Raw genomic sequence first — 23658 nt, forward strand, 5'->3', positions numbered from 1 at the left:
TAGGACGGTTGGGGAGGGGTGCAAGAAGTGGGGGTGGAGTTTGAAGAAGGGCGAGAAGCCAGAAAAGTCGCTGGAAATGGAAAAGTACAAACTGGAGGTCGAGTGAGCACTCCTCTCGTACATTCAGCCCACGAAACCAGCGAAAAAGGGCAAATCCAAGGAGGAAAAAAAACCCAATGTGCGTCAAAGCAAAGGCTGTTCTGAGCTTAAAAAACATGCAGCTTTGGTTATGTAACTAATGTGTAAAGAATTATTTGATTTTAAAACAGAGTTTGATTCATAATTTCTGAAAAATGTCGAACAATGAGGGCCTTTCTCCGTTTGAGACGGTTATGTAAGGCTCTCAACTGGTTCTTGTATTATTCTGAAGAAGCCAAAAAAAATCTGAAATCTAGTTTATAGTTAAGCCCAGGGCAAAACTAAAAGGTTTATGAATTCCAGATAACTGGTACAAACAGTAATTTCGATTGGCAGAATAGTTCGATCAGTTGTCCTGCCGCGGATCTCCCTAACAGCTGTTCATGTGCGATCAACCCGAGTTTACAAACAGACATCTGTCAAAACATGTGTACATCACTTGATAGTCAAAACATGTCATCTTAATAAAATATAAAACAATAGTGAATACGGTCCAGTGACAGCATAGGCTACTTGCCCTTTCAAAGAGTAGGATTGGTCGATATTCTTCATCGACCTAAAATCTACTAAATCAGTTTCCCTTTTCGATACCAACCTTTCAGTTCAGTAGTCGTCTTCATCTTTTGCTGTTGTAGATGTACAGTAAATAGTTCTGAGCAGATCAGTGCGACTGACTCTACAACAGGTGGAGGCGAGATAGAAACTATCCGGAGTCGAGGGTAATATAATACGCCTTATCAGCTGGGCATTATTTAACATACCGGTAGATAGCAAACGCTGTTTAAACCGGGTCATAGGAGGTTGGGGTTAACCGGGTGCGCTCAGGCGATTAGGTCAGTTTTCCTCCTTAACTTTTCACCGTTCATAAATAACCCTGCAGATGCCACCGAGCAAACATCTGATATTGAGCGTTGGCTATAGAATTACAGTGGCATATCGAAACCTAATCCCTGGTATAAGTAGCCAATTAAAGAATGCCCAGGCTACTTACATGTCAGAAGAGAAGTTCTGTCTTTCATAAGGACGTATCGAACCGGGAGCGGTCACCAAAACTGCAGCAGTAAAAAAAGACGGTGCACGAGATAACTTGGCTGTTCGCGGTCAAAAAGCTCGTATTTCCGCGGCGACGACTAGAAGCAATACAGCACGCGAGACACCGTCGCTGAGTGCATTCCAAGTTCCTGGGTAGAGAGAAGTTCAACCGCTGACTACCGGACATCTACGGGGCGGAGACGGTCCGCCCATTTACTCAATGTTTTTCATGACATTCTTTAAGAAGAATCTAGGAGGAGGCTATGGCATCACAGAGCAATACTAAACTGTCCTGAGGCCTTGAAGGCCAAGGTCAGAAGTAGTGCACGAAACATGAAATATGGTGCCATTTGGCATGAAAGCAAAATGGCGGTTTTAGGTTCATTAATAAAGAATGCAAAACGCTTAAGCTGCTAACTGCAAAACGTCAGGTACTAATATACAGTGGATATAAAAAGTATACACATACCTGTTAAAATGCCAGGTTCCTGTGATGTAAAAGAATGAGACAAAGAGAAATCCTGTCAGAACTCTTTCCACTTTTAATGTGACCCATAATGTGAACAATTCAATTGATAAACAAACTGAAATCCTGGAGGGGGAAAATTAAAAATAAAAACCTTACAAAAACCTGGTTGCATAAGTCTGCACACCCTTAAACTAATACTTTGTTGAAGCACCTTTTGATTGTATTACAGCACTCAGTCTTTTGGGGTAGTAGTCTATTAGCCTGGCACTTCTTGACGTGGCAATATTTGCCCACTCTTCTTTGCAAAAGCACTCCAAATCTGTCAGATTGCGAGAAACTCTCTTGTGCACAGCCCTCTTCAGATCACCCCACAGATGCTCAATTGGATTCTGGTCTGGGCTCTGGCTGGGCCATTCCAAAAGGTTAATCTTCTTCTGGTGAAGCCATGCTTTTGTGTATTTGGATATGTGCTTTGGGTCGTTATCGTGCTGAAAGGTGAACTTCATCTTCAACTGACGCCTGAAGATTTTGTGCCAAAATTGCCTGGTATTTGGAACTGTTCATAATTCCCTCCACCCTGACTAAGGGCCCGGTTCCAGCTGAAGAAAAACAGCCCCAAAGCATGATGCTGCCACCACCATGCATCACTGTGGGTATGGTGTTCTTTGGTTGATGTTCAGTGATGTTTTTGCGCCAAACATACCTTTTGGAATTATGGCCAAAAGGTTCAACCTTGGTTTCACGTTCTTTTGGGGAGATAAGAAAAGGCTTCCGTCTTGCCACCCTACCTCATAGCCCATTCATGTATAGAATACAGGAGATTGTTGTCACATGTAGCACAGAGCCAGTACTTGGTAGAAATTCTTGCAGTTCCTTTAATGTTGCCATTGGCCTCTTGGAAGTCTCCCTGACCAGTTTTCTTCTCGTTTTTTCATCAATTTTGGAGGGACATCCAGTTCTTGGTAATACCTCTGTTGTGCCATATTTTCTCCACTTGATGATGACTGTCTTAACTGTGTTCCATGGTATATCTAATGCTTTGGAAATTATTTTGTACCCTTCTCCTGACTGATATCTTTCAACAATGAGATCCATCTGATGCTTTGGAAGCTCTCCGCAGACCATGGCTTTTGCTTTGAGATGCAACTAAGAACATTTCAGGAAAATCCTACTAGAACAGCTGAACTTCATTTGTGATCAATCAGAGTCACTTTAAATGATGGCAGGTGTGTAATGACCTCTATTTAACATGAGTTTGAATGTGATTGGTTAATTCTAAACACAGCCACATCCCCAGTTATAAGAGGATGTGCACACTTATGCAACCAGGTTATTGTAAGGTTTTTATTTTTCATATTTCCTCCTCGAAGATTTCAGTTTGTTTTTCAATGGAATTGTTCACATCATGGGTCACATTAAAAGTGGAAACATTTATCTCTGTCTCATTCTTTTACATCACAAAAACGTGCCATTTTAACAGGGGTGTGTAGACTTTATATCCACTGTAGGTAATCTGGACCATGTTCACAAGTTGACAGTACTGGAACCTTGAAGTAGCGGACCTACATAGCTATTATGTGGGCCCGCTGGGGATTTTTTTTCCTGTCCCCATTTAAAAAAAACAATTTCTTTAGCTTAAGTGTTGGGCATTAGAAATAGGGTCAAGATTAGGTTTATGGGTCCAGTTTAAGGTTAGGATTTAGGAGCAGTTGAAGTATAAATATTTGGTAATGCGGATAAGGTTAGGATTGCGTTAAGGTTAGAGTTAAGATTAGGATAAGGTTTAGGGCAATAATTATTCTTTAGGGCAATCAGCTGTAGTGTCCCCATTTAGAAGCTGAGTTACCACATGCTTGTGTTTCTGAGTGTGTGTGTGTGTCTCTGTCTCTCAGAAATAAACACAGGAGGGAGAAAAAAGAAGTCTGTATGTAAGAGAGAAAAGGGAAAAGGGAAATAAGCTAAAAAGAGGGGGTGAGAGAGTATAGACAGCGATAGACATAATTGCATCACTTTGCTTTGTCAACATTGGCCTTGTTCATGCCATTTATTCAAGTTGACTTTGAGAGACGTACAACAGAGAAATTGAGATGAGAGATGGAGAGAGAAGGTTGAGGGAGTGAGATAAGGAAATGGAGAGAGCTGGAGAGTGTGGTGAGATCAGGAGGTGTGATGAGTAGAAATAAAAGAAGAGGCACAACATGAGAGATGGTGATAAGGAGAACCTTCCAGCCAGAGAGAAAGGTTGGGAGGTGAGGAGATGAGGAGGTGAGATAAGAAGATGGAGAGGGGGTGATATGAGGAGAAAGAGGGGGAGGGTGTGTGAAGAGAGGGAGATGGAGAGGAGGTGATATGAGGAGAAAGAGGGGGAGGGTGTGTGAAGAGAGGGAGATGGAGAGGAGGTGATATGAGGAGAAACAGGGGGAGGGTGTGTGAAGAGAGGGAGATGGAGAGGGGGTGATATGAGGAGAAAGAGGGGGAGGGTGTGTGAAGAGAGGGAGATGGAGAGGGGGTGATATGAGGAGAAACAGGGGGAGGGTGTATGAAAAGAGGGAGATGGAGAGGGGGTGATATGAGGAGAAAGAGGGGGAGGGTGTGTGAAGAGAGGGAGATGGAGAGGGGGTGATATGAGGAGAAAGAGGAGGAGGGTGTGTGAAGAGAGGGAGATGGAGAGAAAGTGATGAGTAGGGAGAAAGTGTGTCCTTGTGACAGGGCAGTTATCTTCAGGTTAACTTTTTGCAGTGGCTCTACCGCTCCCTCAGGGTGAGATGACATATATTATTAAAGCTCTGCCAGCCAGCGACACAGACAGAGAGAGAGAGAGACCCTACAGTCATAACAAGCATATCAGCAGCAGAATATAAAGATGCCCTAAAACAGAGAAGGTAGCTCAAATCTAAACCTTATTTTCGAACTAAACAATATAACTAATGACTCAAAGTTTACATTACAGTAAGCACTCTAGAATAATGACTAAGTATACACCACTACAGTAAAAACTCTAGAGGAATGATTCAATATGTAGTACCACTACAGTAAAAACTCTAGAGGAATGATTCAATATGTAGTACCACTACAGTAAAAACTCTAGAGGAATGATTCAATATGTAGTACCACTACAGTAAAAACTCTAGAGGAATGATTCAATATGTAGTACCACTACAGTAAAAACTCTAGAGGAATGATTCAATATGTAGTACCACTACAGTAAAAACTCTAGAGGAATGATTCAATATGTAGTACCACTACAGTACGAGCTCTGGAGGAATTACTAAATAAGTGGTATTACTGCAGTAAGAACTGTAGAGGAATGACTAAATATGTAGTACCACTACAGTACGAACTCTAGAGGAATGACTAAATATGTAGTACCACTACAGTAAGAGCTTTAGAGGAATTACTAAATATGTAGTACCACTACAGAAAGAGCTTTAGAGGAATTACTAAATATGTAGTACCACTAGAGTAAGAACTCTAGAGGAATTACTAAATATGTAGTACCACTACAGAAAGAACTCTAGAGGAATTACTAAATATGTAGTACCACTACAGAAAGAACTCTAGAGGAATTACTAAATATGTAGTACCACTACAGAAAGAACTCTAGAGGAAAGTATTTACTGAAGTCAGAAACAGCCAACAGGTGGAAGGGGGTCAATGATGATCTGCTTGCTTGTCCAGGAGTCATGCAGGACATCGATGGAAGGTGTGACGCAGCTGCTGACCATTCGATGTGTTGGAGGGAACCCCAGCAGCTTGCACACACAGACCCAAACCAGAGGAGGTGAGGATGGACTCCCTGACATATACAGGCCAGGTCTGTGTTGACTGGGAGGGTTTCGGGCTCTTTTAGCTCTTTTAATTAAAATTATTTTGCAGAACTCCTCCATCTTGTGAGGGGGGTGGATAAGAGGGCATTGCTGTTCAGTCTGTGTTCAGTACCAGGTGATTTTGACCGAATTTGGTACCAGATGGCTGTGACTGTGTTCAGTACCTGGTGGTTTCAACTGTGTTTGGTACCAGGTGGTTGTGTCTGTGTTCAGTGCCAGGTGGGTTTGACTGTGTTTGGTACCAGGTGGTTGTGTCTGTGTTCAGTGCCAGGTGGGTTTGACTGTGTTTGGTAGCAGGTGGTTGTGTCTGTGTTCAGTGCCAGGTGGGTTTGACTGTGTTTGGTACCAGGTGGTTGTGTCTGTGTTCAGTGCCAGGTGGGTTTGACTGTGTTTGGTACCAGGTGGTTGTGTCTGTGTTCAGTGCCAGGTGGGTTTGACTGTGTTTGGTACCAGGTGGTTGTGTCTGTGTTCAGTGCCAGGTGGGTTTGACTGTGTTTGGTACCAGGTGGTTGTGTCTGTGTTCAGTGCCAGGTGGGTTTGACTGTGTTTGGTACCAGGTGGTTGTGTCTGTGTTCAGTGCCAGGTGGGTTTGACTGTGTTTGGTACCAGGTGGTTGTGTCTGTGTTCAGTGCCAGGTGGGTTTGACTGTGTTTGGTACCAGGTGGTTGTGTCTGTGTTCAGTGCCAGGTGGGTTTGACTGTGTTTGGTACCAGGTGGTTGTGTCTGTGTTCAGTGCCAGGTGGGTTTGACTGTGTTTGGTACCAGGTGGTTGTGTCTGTGTTCAGTGCCAGGTGGGTTTGACTGTGTTTGGTACCAGGTGGTTGTGTCTGTGTTCAGTGCCAGGTGGGTTTGACTGTGTTTGGTACCAGGTGGTTGTGTCTGTGTTCAGTGCCAGGTGGGTTTGACTGTGTTTGGTACCAGGTGGTTGTGTCTGTGTTCAGTGCCAGGTGGGTTTGACTGTGTTTGGTACCAGGTGGTTGTGTCTGTGTTCAGTGCCAGGTGGGTTTGACTGTGTTTGGTACCAGGTGGTTGTGTCTGTGTTCAGTGCCAGGTGGGTTTGACTGTGTTTGGTACCAGGTGGTTGTGTCTGTGTTCAGTGCCAGGTGGGTTTGACTGTGTTTGGTACCAGGTGGTTGTGTCTGTGTTCAGTGCCAGGTGGGTTTGACTGTGTTTGGTAGCAGGTGGTTGTGTCTGTTTTCAGTGCCAGGTGGGTTTGACTGTGTTTGGTACCAGGTGGTTGTGTCTGTGTTCAGTGCCAGGTGGGTTTGACTGTGTTTGGTAGCAGGTGGTTGTGTCTGTTTTCAGTACCAGGTGATTTTGACCGAATTTGGTACCAGATGGCTGTGACTGTGTTCAGTACCTGGTGGTTTCAACTGTGTTTGGTACCAGGTGGTTGTGTCTGTGTTCAGTGCCAGGTGGGTTTGACTGTGTTTGGTACCAGGTGGTTGTGTCTGTGTTCAGTGCCAGGTGGGTTTGACTGTGTTTGGTACCAGGTGGTTGTGTCTGTGTTCAGTGCCAGGTGGGTTTGACTGTGTTTGGTACCAGGTGGTTGTGTCTGTGTTCAGTGCCAGGTGGGTTTGACTGTGTTTGGTACCAGGTGGTTGTGTCTGTGTTCAGTGCCAGGTGGGTTTGACTGTGTTTGGTACCAGGTGGTTGTGTCTGTTTTCAGTACCAGGTGGTTTTGCCTGCACCAGGCCACCTACCCCACAGGACACAGACATATTGGTGTCAGTGATGAGACGGAGGAGAGTGGGTGTTCTGAAAATGGGAGTCGTTTGACAGATGCGTTGTTGTAAGTTCAGTCAGTTGTGGAGGGGTGAGAGCCCACTTCTTTCAGGGCTCTGGTGTTTGCTTGATACAGTGGGAAATGTGTGTACCCATCTTCAGGTGCCATACACACAGTGCTAGACACACCTGGGAGAAACTGTACTGTAGTCCTGAATTGGTGGTGTTCAACACGAAGTTGAGAACTGCGTCCGTGCACAACGTCTTTGGTTTGTCGAGGTGTTGGAGGAGGTGGTGGAGGAGGTGGTGGAGGAGGTGGTGGTGGAGGAGGTGGTGGTGGAGGAGGTGGTGTCATCCAAACATGCCACCTGTTGGCTCGGACGGCATACTGCAGTGGGTCAAGGCTTCAGTGATGGTCTTGAGAAGGGATGTTCTCGTCTTGATGTCTGAGGTTTGCCCCTCAGGTTTGTTTTTTGGGGGACTGGAACTATGATGGAGGGTGGGGGTTCCTCTTATCCCAGGGGAGGTGGAGGGTGGGGGTTCCTCATATCCCAGAGGAGGTGGAGAGTAGGGGTTCCTCGTATCCCAGAGGAGGTGGGGGGTAGGGGTTCCTCGTATCCCAGAGGAGGTGGGGGGTAGGGGTTCCTCTTATCCCAGAGGAGGTGGAGGGTAGGGGTTCCTCTTATCCCAGAGGAGGTGGAGGGTAGGGGTTCCTCGTATCCCAGAGGGGGTGGAGTATAGATGAGGCAGAAAAAGAATGGGCAAATTGCTTTTCCAGCCCTACTTTAAACTTCTGTTTGGCTGACCTAATTCCCAATGTAATCGTTTCCTTGGCCTCCATGCAGAGAGCTCTGTTGTAAAGCACCTATTCTGTCACAGTGGAGCCCCTTCAGCTCCCCAGAGAACTACAGCTTTTCACTGATATCCGTTAAAGAGGTTTTTTATGGGATGGAGATTTCCTAACAAACAATGATGCCTACATAATCCTGTGACCATGTTGAGTATGTTGGCAAATGGGAGAGAAATAGCCAGTGTGTATAGAAGAGTGAGAGATAGATAGTCAGTGTGTAGAGAGAGAGTGAGATAGATAGTCAGTGTGTAGAGAGAGAGATAGATAGTCAGTGTGTAGAGAGAGAGAGAGAGATAGATAGTCAGTGTGTAGAGAGAGAGATAGATAGTCAGTGTGTAGAGAGAGAGATAGTCAGTGTGTAGAGAGAGAGATAGTCAGTGTGTAGAGAGAGAGATAGATAGTCAGTGTGTAGAGAGAGATAGATAGTCAGTGTGTAGAGAGAGATAGATAGTCAGTGTGTAGAGAGAGATAGATAGTCAGTGTGTAGAGAGAGATAGATAGTCAGTGTGTAGAGAGAGAGATAGATAGTCAGTGTATAGACTATAGAGAGAGAGAGACAGATAGGCAGTGTGTAGAGAGAGAGATAGATAGTCAGTGTGTAGAGAGAGAGAGACAGATAGGCAGTGTGTAGAGAGAGAGAGACAGATAGCCAGTGTGTAGAGATAGACAGATAGCCAGTGTGTAGAGAGAGAGAGACAGATAGCCAGTGTGTAGAGAGAGAGAGACAGATAGCCAGTGTGTAGAGAGAGAGAGACAGATAGCCAGTGTGTAGAGAGAGAGAGACAGATAGCCAGTGTGTAGAGAGAGAGAGACAGATAGCCAGTGTGTAGAGAGAGAGGTTCGGAGGAGTGGAAAAGCAGTAGATGTTCTCTTCTAGACCCGTCTCCTGCAGACCTACACTTTGGACGGGACTGAATGGGAGGAAGCTTCACAATGTGAGTGTGTGTCTGTGTTTCATTGAGAATGCTGTTCCCTTCCTCCCCTGGGCCCTGTTAAAGGAAGAGGCCCTGTGGGTGTGTGTATAGAGCCTTGGCGCCAGTACTGTGCAACTTTAAGGTTGTGTAACACACACACACGTACACACATACACACATACACATACACACACCCCACAGTGTGCAGTCAGTCAGGTCCAGAACACTTTTGATCTACTCCTTAATTACTTTCTTCATCCCAACCCTTTTCTACTCCATCTTTGTTTAAGTTATGATGAGGATGGTGTGACGAGGATGGTGTGACGATGGCCTTGATGATGAGGATGGTGTGACGAGGATGATGGTGTGACGAGGATGGTGTGACGATGAGGATGGTGTGACGATGAGGATGGTGTGACGAGGATGGTGTGACGATGAGGATGGTGTGACGAGGATGGTGTGACGATGAGGATGGTGTGACGAGGATGGTGTGACGGTGAGGATGGTGTGACGAGGATGGTGTGACGATGAGGATGGTGTGACGATGAGGATGGTGTGACGAGGATGGTGTGATGATGAGGATGATGTGATGAGGATGGTGTGACGATGAGGATGATGAACTGACGATGGTGTGACGATAACGATGGTGTGACGAGGATGGTGTGACATGAACTTTGTTTCCCAATCAGTTCCACAGTCACTAAGGGCCCTTGTCAAATAGTTAATAATTATAATACTAAAATCAAATGTTCTGCAACATTTTCCTCAAAACAGCCCTCATCTCAGCCAGAGGGCTGTTTGTAGGCAGGTGCAACATAAGTCAGGTTAGAGCTGTTATCTGTGGCGTAAAGAAACCGCCACCATTATAAAGTGGTTGCAAAAATAAAAAAAGATTTGTCATACCCCTGGTATTAGATCTCATACCGGAGCTTTAAGCCAATCAGAGTTCAAGCCTCGAACCACAGGTTTATAATTAGAATTCTGACTTAGATGCTGCCCAGTATTACACACTTTTAAGTGTTAAGTGTTTAGTAACAAACTAACGACTAGGTAATCAGTGCTCAAACCACGACATGACTGATTACAGTCAACAACATTGCACACACACACACACATGCACGCACACAATCGCACACAAACACTCACATTTACACTCCGTCTCTCTGTAAAGCTGAATCGCTGGACTCGGTAGCCCTGACCCAATGTGAGCACGACCAGAGTCTAGGTATAATTAGAGGTCTAGAAGTGTTTTTAACCACTGTTTTAAAGGGAAGGGCAGCAACTCTCTGCAAAGCTACAAACAGTCATTACTGGTGTCAACAAAATTATTTTGAAGGCGACAGAGAGACGGGAGACTGGGGGAGGGGGGTTTGCATATGTCCCAGTGGCTGTGGTGTATCCAAGTAGTTGCTGATTCGAATCCCCAAACTGATGAGGTGAAAAATCTGTTGATATGCCCTTGAGCAAAGCAACCCAAACTGCTTTTTCAATTTGCTCTGGATAAGAATTGAATCACTGAAATTGCAGTGCTGCAGCTCTAGATACTGTCCATCCGACCAGGTCACTGTGCTGTTTCCGTCTCAACCTCTCAACAGGGGTCAATAAAAAGACAACTGTCGCATTTTCTCAGGAGCATTTGACTACTGCCACTGTGATACTTCTGAGTCCCTGGAAACAGACATTTACCACAACCATGGAGAAGTTGGGGTAAATAACCAACGGTTTACCTTGTCAACCTAGGATTCATACAGGAAGGTATAAAGGTATTGGCGGCAGTTTAGGGGTAATAACAGTTTATAATTTAGTAACTTGGCAATGAATACAGCATGAAAATTGTCAAGAAAATAACAATGTTGGGATGGGCCTTCCCAAGGGTGTGCAAGCTAGCTAAAACCCCTTGGGAAAAAGCTGTGTGGGTAAGGTTACCGGGTGTGCTAGCTAGCTAAAACCCCTTGGAGAAAACTGGGATGGGGCTTAATGTAAATGAAAAGGAGAGATGGCACATCCCCATAATAAGAAAATACAATTATTATGCTGACCATCCCCTGCTGAAGGATGTGACATCATAGCAAGTGGTGTCCAAATGGAATGATGACAGCGGTAAAGGACTGATAGAAAGTACGGCCTACTTTGTACCCAATAGCAACTGTAGAATGTGTCTTTTAGGGCTCAAAATAAAAAGCCTGCATTTCAGTAGTTTCAGCAAGCTTGGAGAACTTCATTCTCAGTTGTAAGAATGTGAGATGGCCATGTAAACACATATTGTATGTTATCATGTAATGTATTTGAGTGACAAAGACAGGGTGCAGTGCTTATTGAATGTCTAGAACCCTTTGAACCTTCCAAGGTGGTGGCGACATCATGTAGTGGGGATTTTTTTCATTGTTAGGGAAACATGGTATAATTCATGGTGACTAAATTGAATTCATGATACTGTTAGGTACTGATACAGTATAACAACATTTGGAAATGACAAGTAAGAAATAGTCTAATAAAATGTAGGTCTGCATTGAAGCCCTAATGTCAGTCACTGTAGGCCAAATCATAGAAATCAAATGCTATGTCCTTTGCTCCATTGATTTTGTTGGTCTTTAATAGGTCTTGGTAATGTTCAACTAGCTTATTGGCTCCAGTTTAAAACTGTCCCAGTAAGTGGGCACAACATCAGTGTAAATACTGAATCCACTGGACTGGAAGAGCCAATCAAAATAGCCAAATTACATAACATTGCTTCTCTATTTGGAAACAAACAATGCAAAATGCTGTGTCATCTGGCCTTGAATTGAGAGTAAACCTTGGAAAGCTATTTGATCATGATTACTGATCAAAACTAAAGCAAAACCCTGAGAATTGTCTAGAAATTGGGAGAATCCTAACTTCAATTTATGATGCTGTTATGTACTGAAATATCAACCTTTGGAAAATACAAGTAAGAAATTACAGTTTTTAAAAGTCTAATAAAAGTCTGGACTGGAAGAGTCAATCGAAATAGTCAAATTACATAACATTGCTTCTCTGTATTGGGAAAAAACAAATGTTGTGTCATCTGGCCTTAAATCAAAAATACACCTTGGGGAGCTATTTGATCATGACTACTGATCAAAACCTTAGCAAAACCCAGATAAGGTACATGCTCATTCTTGCCCTAGGGAAGGGTAGACAGGAAAACCTGTATTCTTGTGGAGGAAAGGCTAATTTTACTATGAAGGACAGAGCTGCATCTCCTCACAGTATGCTTTCCCCAAGTTTGGAAGACAGAAAAATAGTGTAACAGTGACATGAACACAGAACAAGAGGGACAGATTAGTACACCAAGTGTAGTTACGGTAAAGATTATTGTAAAGTGTCGTTCCTTTTAGATGTTAGGTGTAGTTTAGGTGTAGTTAATATTCGGTGGAAGGTGTAGTTAATTTCCACCAGAGCCATCTGGACATTAGTAGTTTAGGTGTAGTTAATATAAGGTGTAGTTAATATTAGGTGGAAGGTGCAGTAAGTTCTCACCAGAGTTGTTTGGACAGCAGTAGTTTAGTTGAAGTGAATATTAAGTGGAAGGTGCAGTAAGTTCTCACCAGAGTCTTCTGGACAACAGTAGTTTAAGTGTAGTTGACATTATGTAGCAGGTGTTCATTCTCACCAGAATCATCTGGACAGCAGTAGTTTTCCAGGTCTGGGTCATTATGGTAGTAGAGATCCATCGCCTGGGAAACAAGACAGACATAAAGAGTTACCCTTAATAGTAAATGTCTGTCTGTCTGTGTGTCTGTCTGTCTGTGTGTCTGTCTGTCTGTCTGTGTGTCTGTCTGTCTGTGTGTCTGTCTGTCTGTGTGTGTGGGCCTGGATGTGTGTGTGTGTGTCTGTCTGTCTGGATGTGTGTGTGTCTGTCTGTGTGTGTGGGCCTGGATGTGTGTGTGTGTGTCTGGATGTGTGTGTGTCTGTCTGTGTGTGTGGGCCTGGATGTGTGTGTGTGTCTGTCTGTTTGTCTGTCTGTATGTGTGTCTGTCTGTCTGTGTGTGTCTGTCTGTCTGTCTGTCTGTGTGTGTGGGTGTGTCTGTGTGTGTGTGTGTGTGTCTGTCTGTGTGTGTGTCTGTGTCTGTGTCTGTCTGTCTGTCTGTCTGTGTGTGTCTGTCTGTCTGTGTGTCTGTGTGTGTCTGTATGTCTGTGTGTCTGTGTGTGTGTATCTGTCTGTCTATGTGTGTTTGTGTGTGTGTATATGTTTGTATATTTTTATGTGTATCTATGTGTCTGTATATGTGTGTACTACTGCTTGAAAAATGGCCTTTAACCGTTTTCTGAGGTGGCCTTAGTGTGTGTGTGTGTGTGTGTGTGTGTGTGGGAGAGCATGGGTCTGTGTCAATGTCAGTGATTTCAGAAGACTCAAGACCAGAAAGAAATATCTAGAATGTTTCCTTTGGCCCATAGTATTGAGTAATGGGAGGAAATAGTATTTTTTTTCCATATGTACCCATCATGTGCAAATATGGCACTTAGACACAATCCATCCAGACTGTAGAAATATGAAACACAGAACAGACGCAATCTATGCAGTCTGTGGAAATGTTACATAGAATAGACAGCTAATTTACATGTAGCATTTATATCCTCATTTGTGTTTAAGTATTTCTGCAGTGATGTTTCTAGAGTACATCTAACATGTTCTTCCAATGCTTACTCTTTGCCTGGCTGAATCCCGCCCCCCCTTCTTCTTCTTTGGTTCTTTGTTTCTCCCAGGTTCACTCTCCGTTTCTCTCTGTCGGTTTCTCTCCGTTTCTAACACTATCTCTCTCTGTTTCCCTCTTTGTGGAAAGACCTCTTTTCCTCTGGGTACTTCAATGCCCTGACCATTCTTATACCACTTTCCCCAGATCAATGGCTAAAATCTAAATCACGTTCAATCAACTGAATTTGACACGGATGGACTCCATCAAGGTCTATCATCTGAATGATCAGAAGACAAAAGATACATCTGACTTTAATTTGGCAAGGGGTTTATTTATATGTTTTCTATTTTCAATTTTATTGAAAATATTTATGAAATACTGTTTTCATTTCCTCATTAGGCTGTATTATTTGTGTACATTACATTGCGTCCCCCATTGTTAATGCTTTCCATGTAAATTGCCATGAGGCCCTCATGCGTAATTGAGTTAATAGCTGTATTTACAAACTACAAAGGATGAGAAGACTTAGTATTTGTTTGTCAGTAAGAAAGTACAGGATGGGTTTATGGTCTTTTCTGTATTTTGGTCAGAAGCCAGTTTTATATTTGTTCGAGGTATTCTTTTCTCTGAGAGTATGTTGGCGTCTGCTGTTGATGATGCAAGCTGTTTCTAACTCTCCTCTATGTTTCTGTCCTCGCTCTGTTTTTCTCTGTTTCTTCCTCTCTTCTCACATCTCTCTGCTCTCTTATCTCCCTCTCCTTTCATGTTAGTAGTGTCTCTCTCCTTTTGTATGTTTGTTGTGTCTCTATCCTTTCATGTTAGTAGTGTCTCTCTCCTTTTGTATGTTGGTTGTGTCTCTCTCCTTTCATGTTTGTAGTGTCTCTCTCCTTTTGTATGTTGGTTGTGTCTCTCTTCTTTCATGTTAGTAGTGTCTCTCTCCTTTTGTATGTTGGTTGTGTCTCTCTCCTTTTGTATGTTTGTTGTGTCTCTCTCCTTTTGTATGTTGGTTGTGTCTCTCTCCTTTTGTATGTTGGTTGTGTCTCTCTCCTTTTGTATGTTTGTTGTGTCTCTCTCCTTTTGTATGTTGGTTGTGTCTCTCTCCTTTTGTATGTTGGTTGTGTCTCTCTCCTTTTGTATGTTGGTTGTGTCTCTCTCCTTTTGTATGTTGGTAGTGTCTCTCTCTCTGTTCCTCTGTAACCAGTTCCCTCTCCTGCCTTCCTTCTCTGTCTGCAATACAGACCCCCCCGTTTGTTGACTGAGCCAGCTGAGGAAAACTGCAGGAGCTACTGTATCCATGGCGATGCCAAAACTAGGACTTCATTAATAATTTATATAGGATACATTTTTCTGAAGAAAAAAGTATCTCTCACAGTTTCGGAGTGGGGGATAGGAGGGGGTGAAACCGAGAGGGAGAAGGAACTTTTATCTTCTTTTCCTATTTTTCCATGTAAGCTGGATAGAATTAGCATTTTGTCTTTAGCGCCCAACCTGTTACCTGAGTGCGTTGTCGCGGCTGCCAGGCCTCTTCCAGAGCATAGCTAACAAAGGGTCCACTGCAGACACAGCACTCCAACATGACAGGGTTAGCAAGCAGGGGATTGGGTCTCGTCCCCCAAGAACCGCCGCCAAGATGTGCTTGAGACTCCGCCTCCTTTTGCTTGAGATCGGTGTGGTGACTGTTCAGCATCTTCCACTTCCTAACCTGACAGCCCAAGAAAAAGCAGAAGTGAAATATAAATTAATTTAAATATAATTTTATGGATTTTAATGCAAAGTGAAAAAAGAGCACTTTAAACTTCTGACCCAGAAACAGTGAAAGTCTGAAGGAATTGATCCTAAACAGATACAGTTCAAATAACCTGCTACGGTTATTCAAGATCTAAGGAAAAGGGTTTGGGTTCTATTATCATTTACAAAGATTCATTTGTCTCAGTGTGGATGGATGAAAAGGCCTGTCCCAGTGTGGACGGATGAAAAGGCCTGTCCCAGTGTGGATGGATGAAAAGGCCTGTCTCCTTGTGGATGGATGAAAAGGCCTGTCTCAGTGTGGATGGATGAAAAGGCCTGTCCCAGTGTGGACGGATGAAAAGGCCTGTCCCAGTGTGGATGGATGAAAAGGCCTGTCTCCTTGTGGATGGATGAAAAGGCCTGTCTCAGTGTGGATGGATGAAAAGGCCTGTCCCAGTGTGGATGGATGAAAAGGCCTGTCCCAGTGTGGACGGATGAAAAGGCCTGTCTCAGTGTGGATGGATGAAAAGGCCTGTTTCAGTGTGGATGGATGAAAAGGCCTGTCTCAGTGTGGATGGATGAAAAGGCCTGTCTCAGTGTGGATGGATGAAAAGGCCTGTCCCAGTGTGGATGGATGAAAAGGCCTGTTTCAGTGTGGATGGATGAAAAGGCCTGTCTCAGTGTGGATGGATGAAAAGGCCTGTCTCAGTGTGGATGGATGAAAAGGCCTGTCCCAGTGTGGATGGATGAAAAGGCCTGTCCTGGTGTGGATGGATGGATGAAAAGGCCTGTCTCGACTCCTGTGACAGAGCCACAGGTAGGCCTGGGTTGGCCTGTGTGGGCTTTGGCCTTGGCCTACTTAGTTGTACTTCAGGCCTACCCCAAAAATATCCCAGAAATGATTCAGTATAAATTGTTTTATTTTATTCCATTTTTAAAAGAAGATTGAGATTTATTTTCTATGGGTAAATTTGTTATAATGTAACAAAGAAATATTCTGCAATAATCAAGTTTGCTTCTGACTATTGGTTACCTCAACAACCTGGCAATGTCACGTGGCTGGACTTTGTGGTGCATGAGGGAGCTAGCTCTACTAGGCTAGCTTACTCAGACTGACTCCCCAGTTAAGGTCATTTAGGAATTCTAGCAATGGCAAACCAAATATTGATCGCTAGGTTTTTCCAATAGCTTCTGGAATGAGACAATTACAGGTGGCGCCAGGATAGAAACAACCACAACCGCCATCACAACCGCCAATGTCACGTTGAGCCCGGCATGCTTGCCCCCCCATCGTCTCTGCTCTTTCTGGGGTGCTCCTGCAGTGGATACCCCGACAGATTCGTCTGCCTTATGATTTGTCATTTTATAGTAGGCCACTACTGCCCGCCACAATATAAAGTGTCAAGTATATTGGCTTGTTAGCCCATCGATATTAAAGTGCATCTGAAGATGAGTTACTGTCTTATTTTAATATTCTGGGATACGTAATTATTTGTGTATGTAATGAGCTTGCTCCAAGTACTATGCACTGGTATAAAACAATTGTATTTCGAAATAATATATGGTTCATGTCGCAAAATAAAAAATGCCTATCCAAATATTCTGGCTGCGCCCCTGCTCCACTGTACATGGACTTAACAAGCAAACTAGATTGGTGTCACCTGCAAATTTAAAACACTTTGGGGCATTGTTTTGTTACGTGGTTACATGGCATTATGTGAGTAAGTAAAGTACGCGTCTTCGAACCACCACACCATTTTGCACACATAGAACAGTGGGTATGCATGTTGAGAAACACACATTCCACCTGGAATTCACTGCATTGTTTCCACTGAGGTAAACCATTGAGAGGATCTAAGCTCAGAGATTTCCTTAAACACATTTCATTCCCAACTCATAAAAGCATCAGACCTTTCACAGAGGACCTTTGTGCCAGAGAGCTGTATAGCTGAGTCACAGTGGCTTTCAAATATACCAAATAACACCAACCCTCCAGGTCCTATGTGACCCGGGGACAGGAAGCGTGCAGGAAAGATAACCGCTGTGTCCTCCCACCTCAGTCACCCCATTCCAAAAACAATGTGAGGTAGTCTTGCTTGTAGCACAGGTCACGACCAAAACATCAGACCACATGAACAGTTTGTTTCCCTGTGATGTGTCCTTCAGCCTATAGACCTTCTTCCACAGAGAGAAACGGGACTCTGTTCACTAAGTCCATCCACCTCTAAAATATCAAGAATATGTGCACAATGTTTAGTATGTAGCTGGTTATAGACATGACACATGAAGCCTGGTTATAGACATGACACATGAAGCCTGGTTATAGACATGACACATGAAGCCTGGTTATACACATGACACAGGAAGCCTGGTTATAGACATGACACATGAAGCCTGGTTATAGACATGACACATGAAGCCTGGTTATAGACATGACACATGAAGCCTGGTTATAGACATGACACATGAAGCCTGGTTATAGACATGACACATGAAGCTTGGTTATAGACATGACACATGAAGCCTGGTTATAGACATGACACATGAAGCCTGGTTATAGACATGACACATGAAGCTTGGTTATAGACATGACACATGAAGCCTGGTTATAAACATGACACATGAAGCCTGGTTATAGACATGACACATGAAGCCTGGTTATAGAAATCACACATGAAGCCTGGTTATAGACATGACACATGAAGCCTGGTTATAGACATGACACATGAAGAATAATTAAACATTAAGGCAGTTCCTGTACAAATGCTTTAATGCATTTAGGTGGAATGCGTGTCACCACTGGTGGAACAAGGTCAAGGGTCACCGACTGGCCCCATATTAGTTCCAGAATTGACTGGTGAGGGTCAGAGTTTTAGGGTGAGGCAGGCAGGGCAGGATCAATGAAACCAGAAATAACTGGTCTGGGTCATTAAGAAAACTGAACTTAGATGTGCATTTCTGATTGTCAAGTCAATAACAACATGCTAATTTAAAGCTTAGCTTTCATAATAGTTTTTTGGTTACTTGCTGAATACTTAGGCGAGGTTGCTGGACAACTCATGTATCTTGTTTTCTAGTGAATCTTTCAAAATTGCAGAGCAGAGCTGGACCCACAGAAACCCCTCGTGTCCATTGTAAACCAGCATTGTTCAACTTCACCACTTATTTACATTTCCTCTGGAGAGTTAGCATGAGTCATTAACCTGGCAGAACATTTTGTGGGTTCTGGACTCTGGAGTTCTGATTCCGAATCTTCCTGCCTTGGATTTGTGGTGAGCAGTTTTATGATGAAAGAAAGAAGCGATGCACACTAATTAAGAAGGGAAAAAAGATTAAAGTTTTTCTCTACTGTTTTTTTCTCAGTGTAGACTGTTCCTAGGAGAATGTAAAAAATGAAACCCAAACAATGAGTTGATTTTAATGAAAACTTAACTTGGCCGATTTTTGTTGAAGAGGAAAAAGACATGAAATAACAGCCCCATCCAGTGCCATGAATGTACAGAGGTGGCCGGAGTGCATGCGACTGCACAACAGGTGACTGTCAGATTAAGTCTCAAAGTCTCCCCACTGAGCTCCTGTGGACTGACCATAAATGACTGTAAAATCATTCACCATAAAATGTGTGTCACCACATTAACCATTAGCCCAGTTGCTGATTGTGTAGCACCCTCTTCCCTGTTGTTTTGGACCACTATGGGCCATAGAACACTGGTCTCTTGTAGTGCACTACATTTGGAATAGGGCACCATTTGGAATGCATTATATCAAAGGTATGACCTTTGCCCCCAGCGAGTACCCTAACTGGCAGAGACGGGAAATGTTTTCCTTGGAAGACAAGGAGTTCAAAGTGTGTTTGACACACTCAGCTACAGACACACACACACACACGAACCAGACACAGGCATTTCTCCTCAAGAGTGACATAATTTTCAGGTTGGCTGCTGATCGATGCCGCTGAGAAACCTCGCGACAAACCTCGGCCTGTTGTCATGACAGTGACTCTGCTAATGTTCTTTGACTTCGCTCTGCCCTTTCATCAGGTCTTAGTCAGGTCTTAATCATCATTTTCTTGGCCCGATGCTTAGAGTTCACAGGAATAGCTGAGTGTGTCGGAACAGTTCAGTGCAGGACTTCCCTATCTGTGTCTGTGTGTGTCTGTATATATGTGTGTGTCTGTATATATGTGTGTGTATATATGTGTGTGTGTCTGTGTGTGTATATGTGTGTGTGTATATATGTGTGTGTCTGTATATATGTGTGTCTGTATATATGTGTGTGTGTGTCTGTGTGTGTATATATGTGTGTGTGTCTGTGCGTGTGTGTATATATGTGTGTGTATATATGTGTGTGTGTCTGTGCGTGTGTGTATATATGTGTGTGTATATATGTGTGTGTGTCTGTGCGTGTGTGTATATATGTGTGTCTGTATATATGTGTGTGTGTCTGTGCGTGTCTATGTCCTCAGTTCACTCCCAGATGTTCCATGACGTCCCTTGGACTGATGCCAGTGCTGTCAAACCAACATCATGTAACAACGTCTTAACGCGGGTTGGAGGATGTTTAACCTTTGGGGTCATGAAACAGTTGACATCCTCATGCATTCTTTTCCAGCGTCTGGTTTCTATGGGCCAAGGAAAGTTCAAAAAGTAGTTTGACCACAAAGTGTTGTTATTGGTCATCAGCACCTGTCAACCTTTATAATGGGCACAACCGAGGTTTATGGTACCCTAAAAATGCTAGGCTCCACTATCTCCACCCCCCCCCCCCCCCCACCAATTCTGACTGGTGCCTAGAAGTCTAGGGGAAACTGTAATGGGTTGTGAGGGCCCATGCTACTCCCCAGCTAGCTCATGCACTCCTGGGTCTGCCTCATGTAGTGACAGAGTCCGAGAAAGTCTCAATCAATCCATCACATTTATTTTTAAAAAGCCCTTTTTACATCAGCAGCTGTCTCATGGTGCTTGTACAGATAACTAGCCTAAAACCGATGGGAGAAGCTAACAGTGCCTGTTCATGCACACTGCTGAGTAAACCATAAGCCATTCCTCATATTAACTACTGTAGCTGGTGCTGGGAAAGGTAGGCCTGGTGAGTGTTTTCCTGGGATCAGTCCCATTCCCTGATGATGTCAATGACCAACCCCCCTGGAAACCAGACTTATACTTAATGATGCCACTGATTAATGATGCCAGGAATAATTTCACACTAATTGGCAATACTATTGTCTGAGGGAAGTATGGTTTGAAATGAATCAGAATGGGAGCAGAACATTTTGGAAAATGTCAAAAAAGGTCATGGGGCAATCATGAGGTTGTGTATGATTTTCTCTCTGAAAATAATTAATAATTAATCCTTTAAAAACATTACCCTACACAGGGTTGCAACCGCAACTCCGGGGAAAATGATGTTACCTTACAGGCCTTGCTTTTGTCGTCTCTTCCTACCCCCTGGTCGTGCCCCTGGTCGTGCCCCTGGCTGTGCCCCTGGCTGTGCCCCTGGCCGTGCCCCTGGCTGTGCCCCTGGCTGTGCCCATGGTCGTAGTGGCAGCAGGCGTATGGGGACGGGAAGTGGGTGTACCACAGACCATCAGCCACCAGGGGGCATGTGGGGGTGCAGTGGGCATACAGCGCACCTCCCTGCCCCTGGATGTCTTTACCCTCCGAACTGACTTTGGGATTACGCATCCACCTCCGTACCTGGAGGGGAGAAGAAGAGAGAGAGGAGGGAAGATGTGTAGAGGAAATGGCCACAGTACTTTAGAGCTGCTGGCGTCAACAATCTGCACAACATTGTTTTGGAGATGTTGGAGACGTTGGAGATGGTGGAGACGTTGGAGATGGTGGAGACGCTGGAGATGTTTGAGACACCGGAGATGTTGGAGACGTTGGAGATGCTGGAGACATTGGAGATGTTGGAGATGTTGGAAACATTGGAGATGCTGGAGATGGGACCGAGTTAGACCAGTTTGGACGAAGATTTCATCCAACCCGTCATTATCAGTTTTAACCTGTTCATTACTTAGGAATGGGAAGGTGGAAATAACTTTGGTTTATTCTAGAAATCCATGACTAACTGGGTCCTTACACTGGAATCTATAGGGGTGCTGTGGTCTGTCCTATTGATGGATTGGCTTTGACAAAGTGATGGGTTAGTCATGGAGAACATCTCTGATGAGTAGGGTTAATGAAGAGTATTGTCTGAGATTACATCTGTTGGCCCGAAGACAGCCATTATTCTGTCCCGGATATATTTCCTTTAATTTGCCTGAAAGAGCAAGGTCTGTGACCATATCTTGTTAAGTTGCCGATCTACTCTGAGAGAGGACTAGCTGCTATGCAATGTATTTTTTACAATAACATCCCAAAACCTCTGAAGAGCAAGTAATGCATATGTAGAAGGACAGTGGCTGTGAGAATTCCCAGGAAATGCAAAAACCTACAACAAAAAAGCGACCTAATAACATAGTGTAATGCCGTTGTTCCCATAAAGAAAGTTCAACTGGGCTCAGAAAAATAGAATAGAAGAAAAAAAGAGAGTGAGGGAGGAGAAAAGTGAGAGAGAAAAGAGATACTATATTGAGGAAGAGAGAGGGAGAGAGAGAGAGAGAGAATAAAAGAGAGTACGAGAGATGTTACAGGATAAAGCTGAAGATAATTATCAGGACAGGATGTTGTTGATATTGTCAGTGGAGCTCTCATTTAAAACCATGTGTGCTCTCTCACACAGACACACACACACATACACATACGCACAGACACACAAACACACACCCACACAGACACACACATCCATCCTCTGATGTTTGCTTCCTTTGATCAAACCAGCAACGAGGCCATGTGTTTTCCTCGCTAGGGCAACCTGTCACCTTCCCTGGGATAAACACACACACACACTCCTCAACACTGGTGCATCTTCAAAGACTCAGGGAAAGTACTTTCCTCCCCTAACTAAAGACAGAAAAGGGGTGTATCCCAAATGGACAAGCTATTCTCTATGTAGTGCACCACTACTCCATAAGCCCCAGGTCAAACCCAGAGCACTATGTAGCAAACCAGATGCCATTTGGATCGTAGCCTGACGGAGTGTGCTAACTGCAGAATAGATGGCTAGTGGGAGGTCCGGTATTAATTGTGTTCTGGTGCCGTGAGACTGATGCTAGTTCAGTACGTTTGCCACCTGCTAATAGTCATGTATACTGCTAACAATGACAATGGTTAGACAATATACACTCACCTAAAGGATTATTAGGAACACCTGTTCAATTTCTCATTAATGCAATTATCTAATCAACCAATCACATGGCAGTTGCTTCAATGCATTTAGGGGTGTGGTCCTGGTCAAGACAATCTCCTGAACTCCAAAATGAATGTCAGAATGGGAAAGAAAGGTGATTTAAGCAATTTTGAGCGTGGCATGGTTGTTGGTGCCAGACGGGCCGGTCTGAGTATTTCACAATCTGCTCAGTTACTGGGATTTTCACGCACAACCATTTCTAGGGTTTACAAAGAATGGTTTGAAAAGGGAAAAACATCCAGTATGCGGCAGTCCTGTGGAAAATGCCTTGTTTATGCTAGAGGTCAGAGGAGAATGGGCCGACTGATTCAAGCTGATAGAAGAGCAACGTTGACTGAAATAACCACTTGTTACAACCGAGGTATGCAGCAAAGCATTTGTGAAGCCACAACATGCACAACCTTGAGGCGGATGGGCTACAACAGCAGAAGACCCCACCGGGTACCACTCATCTCCACTACAAATAGGAAAAAGAGGCTACAATTTGCACAAGCTCAGTTGAAGACTGGAAGAATGTTGCCTGGTCTGATAAGTCTCGATTTCCACTGAGACATTCAGATGGTAGTCAGAATTTGGCGTAAACAGAATGAGAACATGGATCCATCATTCCTTGTTACCACTGTGCAGGCTGGTGGTGGTGGTGTAATGGTGTGGGAGATGTTTTCTTGGCACACTTTAGGCCCCTTAGTGCCAATTGGGCATCGTTTAAATACCACGGCCTACCTGAGCATTGTTTCTGACCATGTCCATCCCTTTATGACCACCATGTACCCATCCTCTGATGGCTACTTCCAGCAGGATAATGCACCATGTCACAAAGCTCGAATCATTTCAAATTGGTTTCTTGAACATGACAATGAGTTCACTGTACTGAAATGGCCCCCACAGTCACCAGATCTCAACCCAATAGATCATCTTTGGGATGTGGTGGAATGGGAGCTTCGTGCCCTGGATGTGCATCCCACAAATCTCCATCAACTGCAAGATGCTATCCTATCAATATGGGCCAACATTTCTAAAGAAT

General features: G+C 44.0%; 1 protein-coding gene across 4 annotated transcripts in view; it reads right to left on the reverse strand.

Annotated features, from left to right (window-relative positions):
• Positions 1–23658, reverse strand: part of sgk1 (serum/glucocorticoid regulated kinase 1) — a 34760-nt gene that overhangs the window by 7001 nt on the left and 4101 nt on the right. The window contains exons 2-4 of one of the 4 annotated variants that reach the window (XM_029114657.2): positions 20753–21037; positions 15109–15315; positions 12590–12653 (exon numbers count right to left, since the gene is read on the reverse strand). In XM_029114657.2, coding sequence (XP_028970490.2) covers positions 12590–12653; positions 15109–15315; positions 20753–21037 — 556 coding nt within the window. Of the gene's footprint in view, positions 1–733; positions 1059–1129; positions 1334–12589; positions 12654–15108; positions 15316–20752; positions 21038–23658 lie in introns of those variants that run through there. The other 3 variants (XM_029114658.2, XM_010883082.5, XM_010883083.5) reach the window with 3 other exon arrangements.

This window comes from Esox lucius, chromosome 18 (assembly GCF_011004845.1).
Source record: "Esox lucius isolate fEsoLuc1 chromosome 18, fEsoLuc1.pri, whole genome shotgun sequence".
NCBI classification, from domain to species: Eukaryota; Metazoa; Chordata; class Actinopteri; order Esociformes; family Esocidae; genus Esox; species Esox lucius.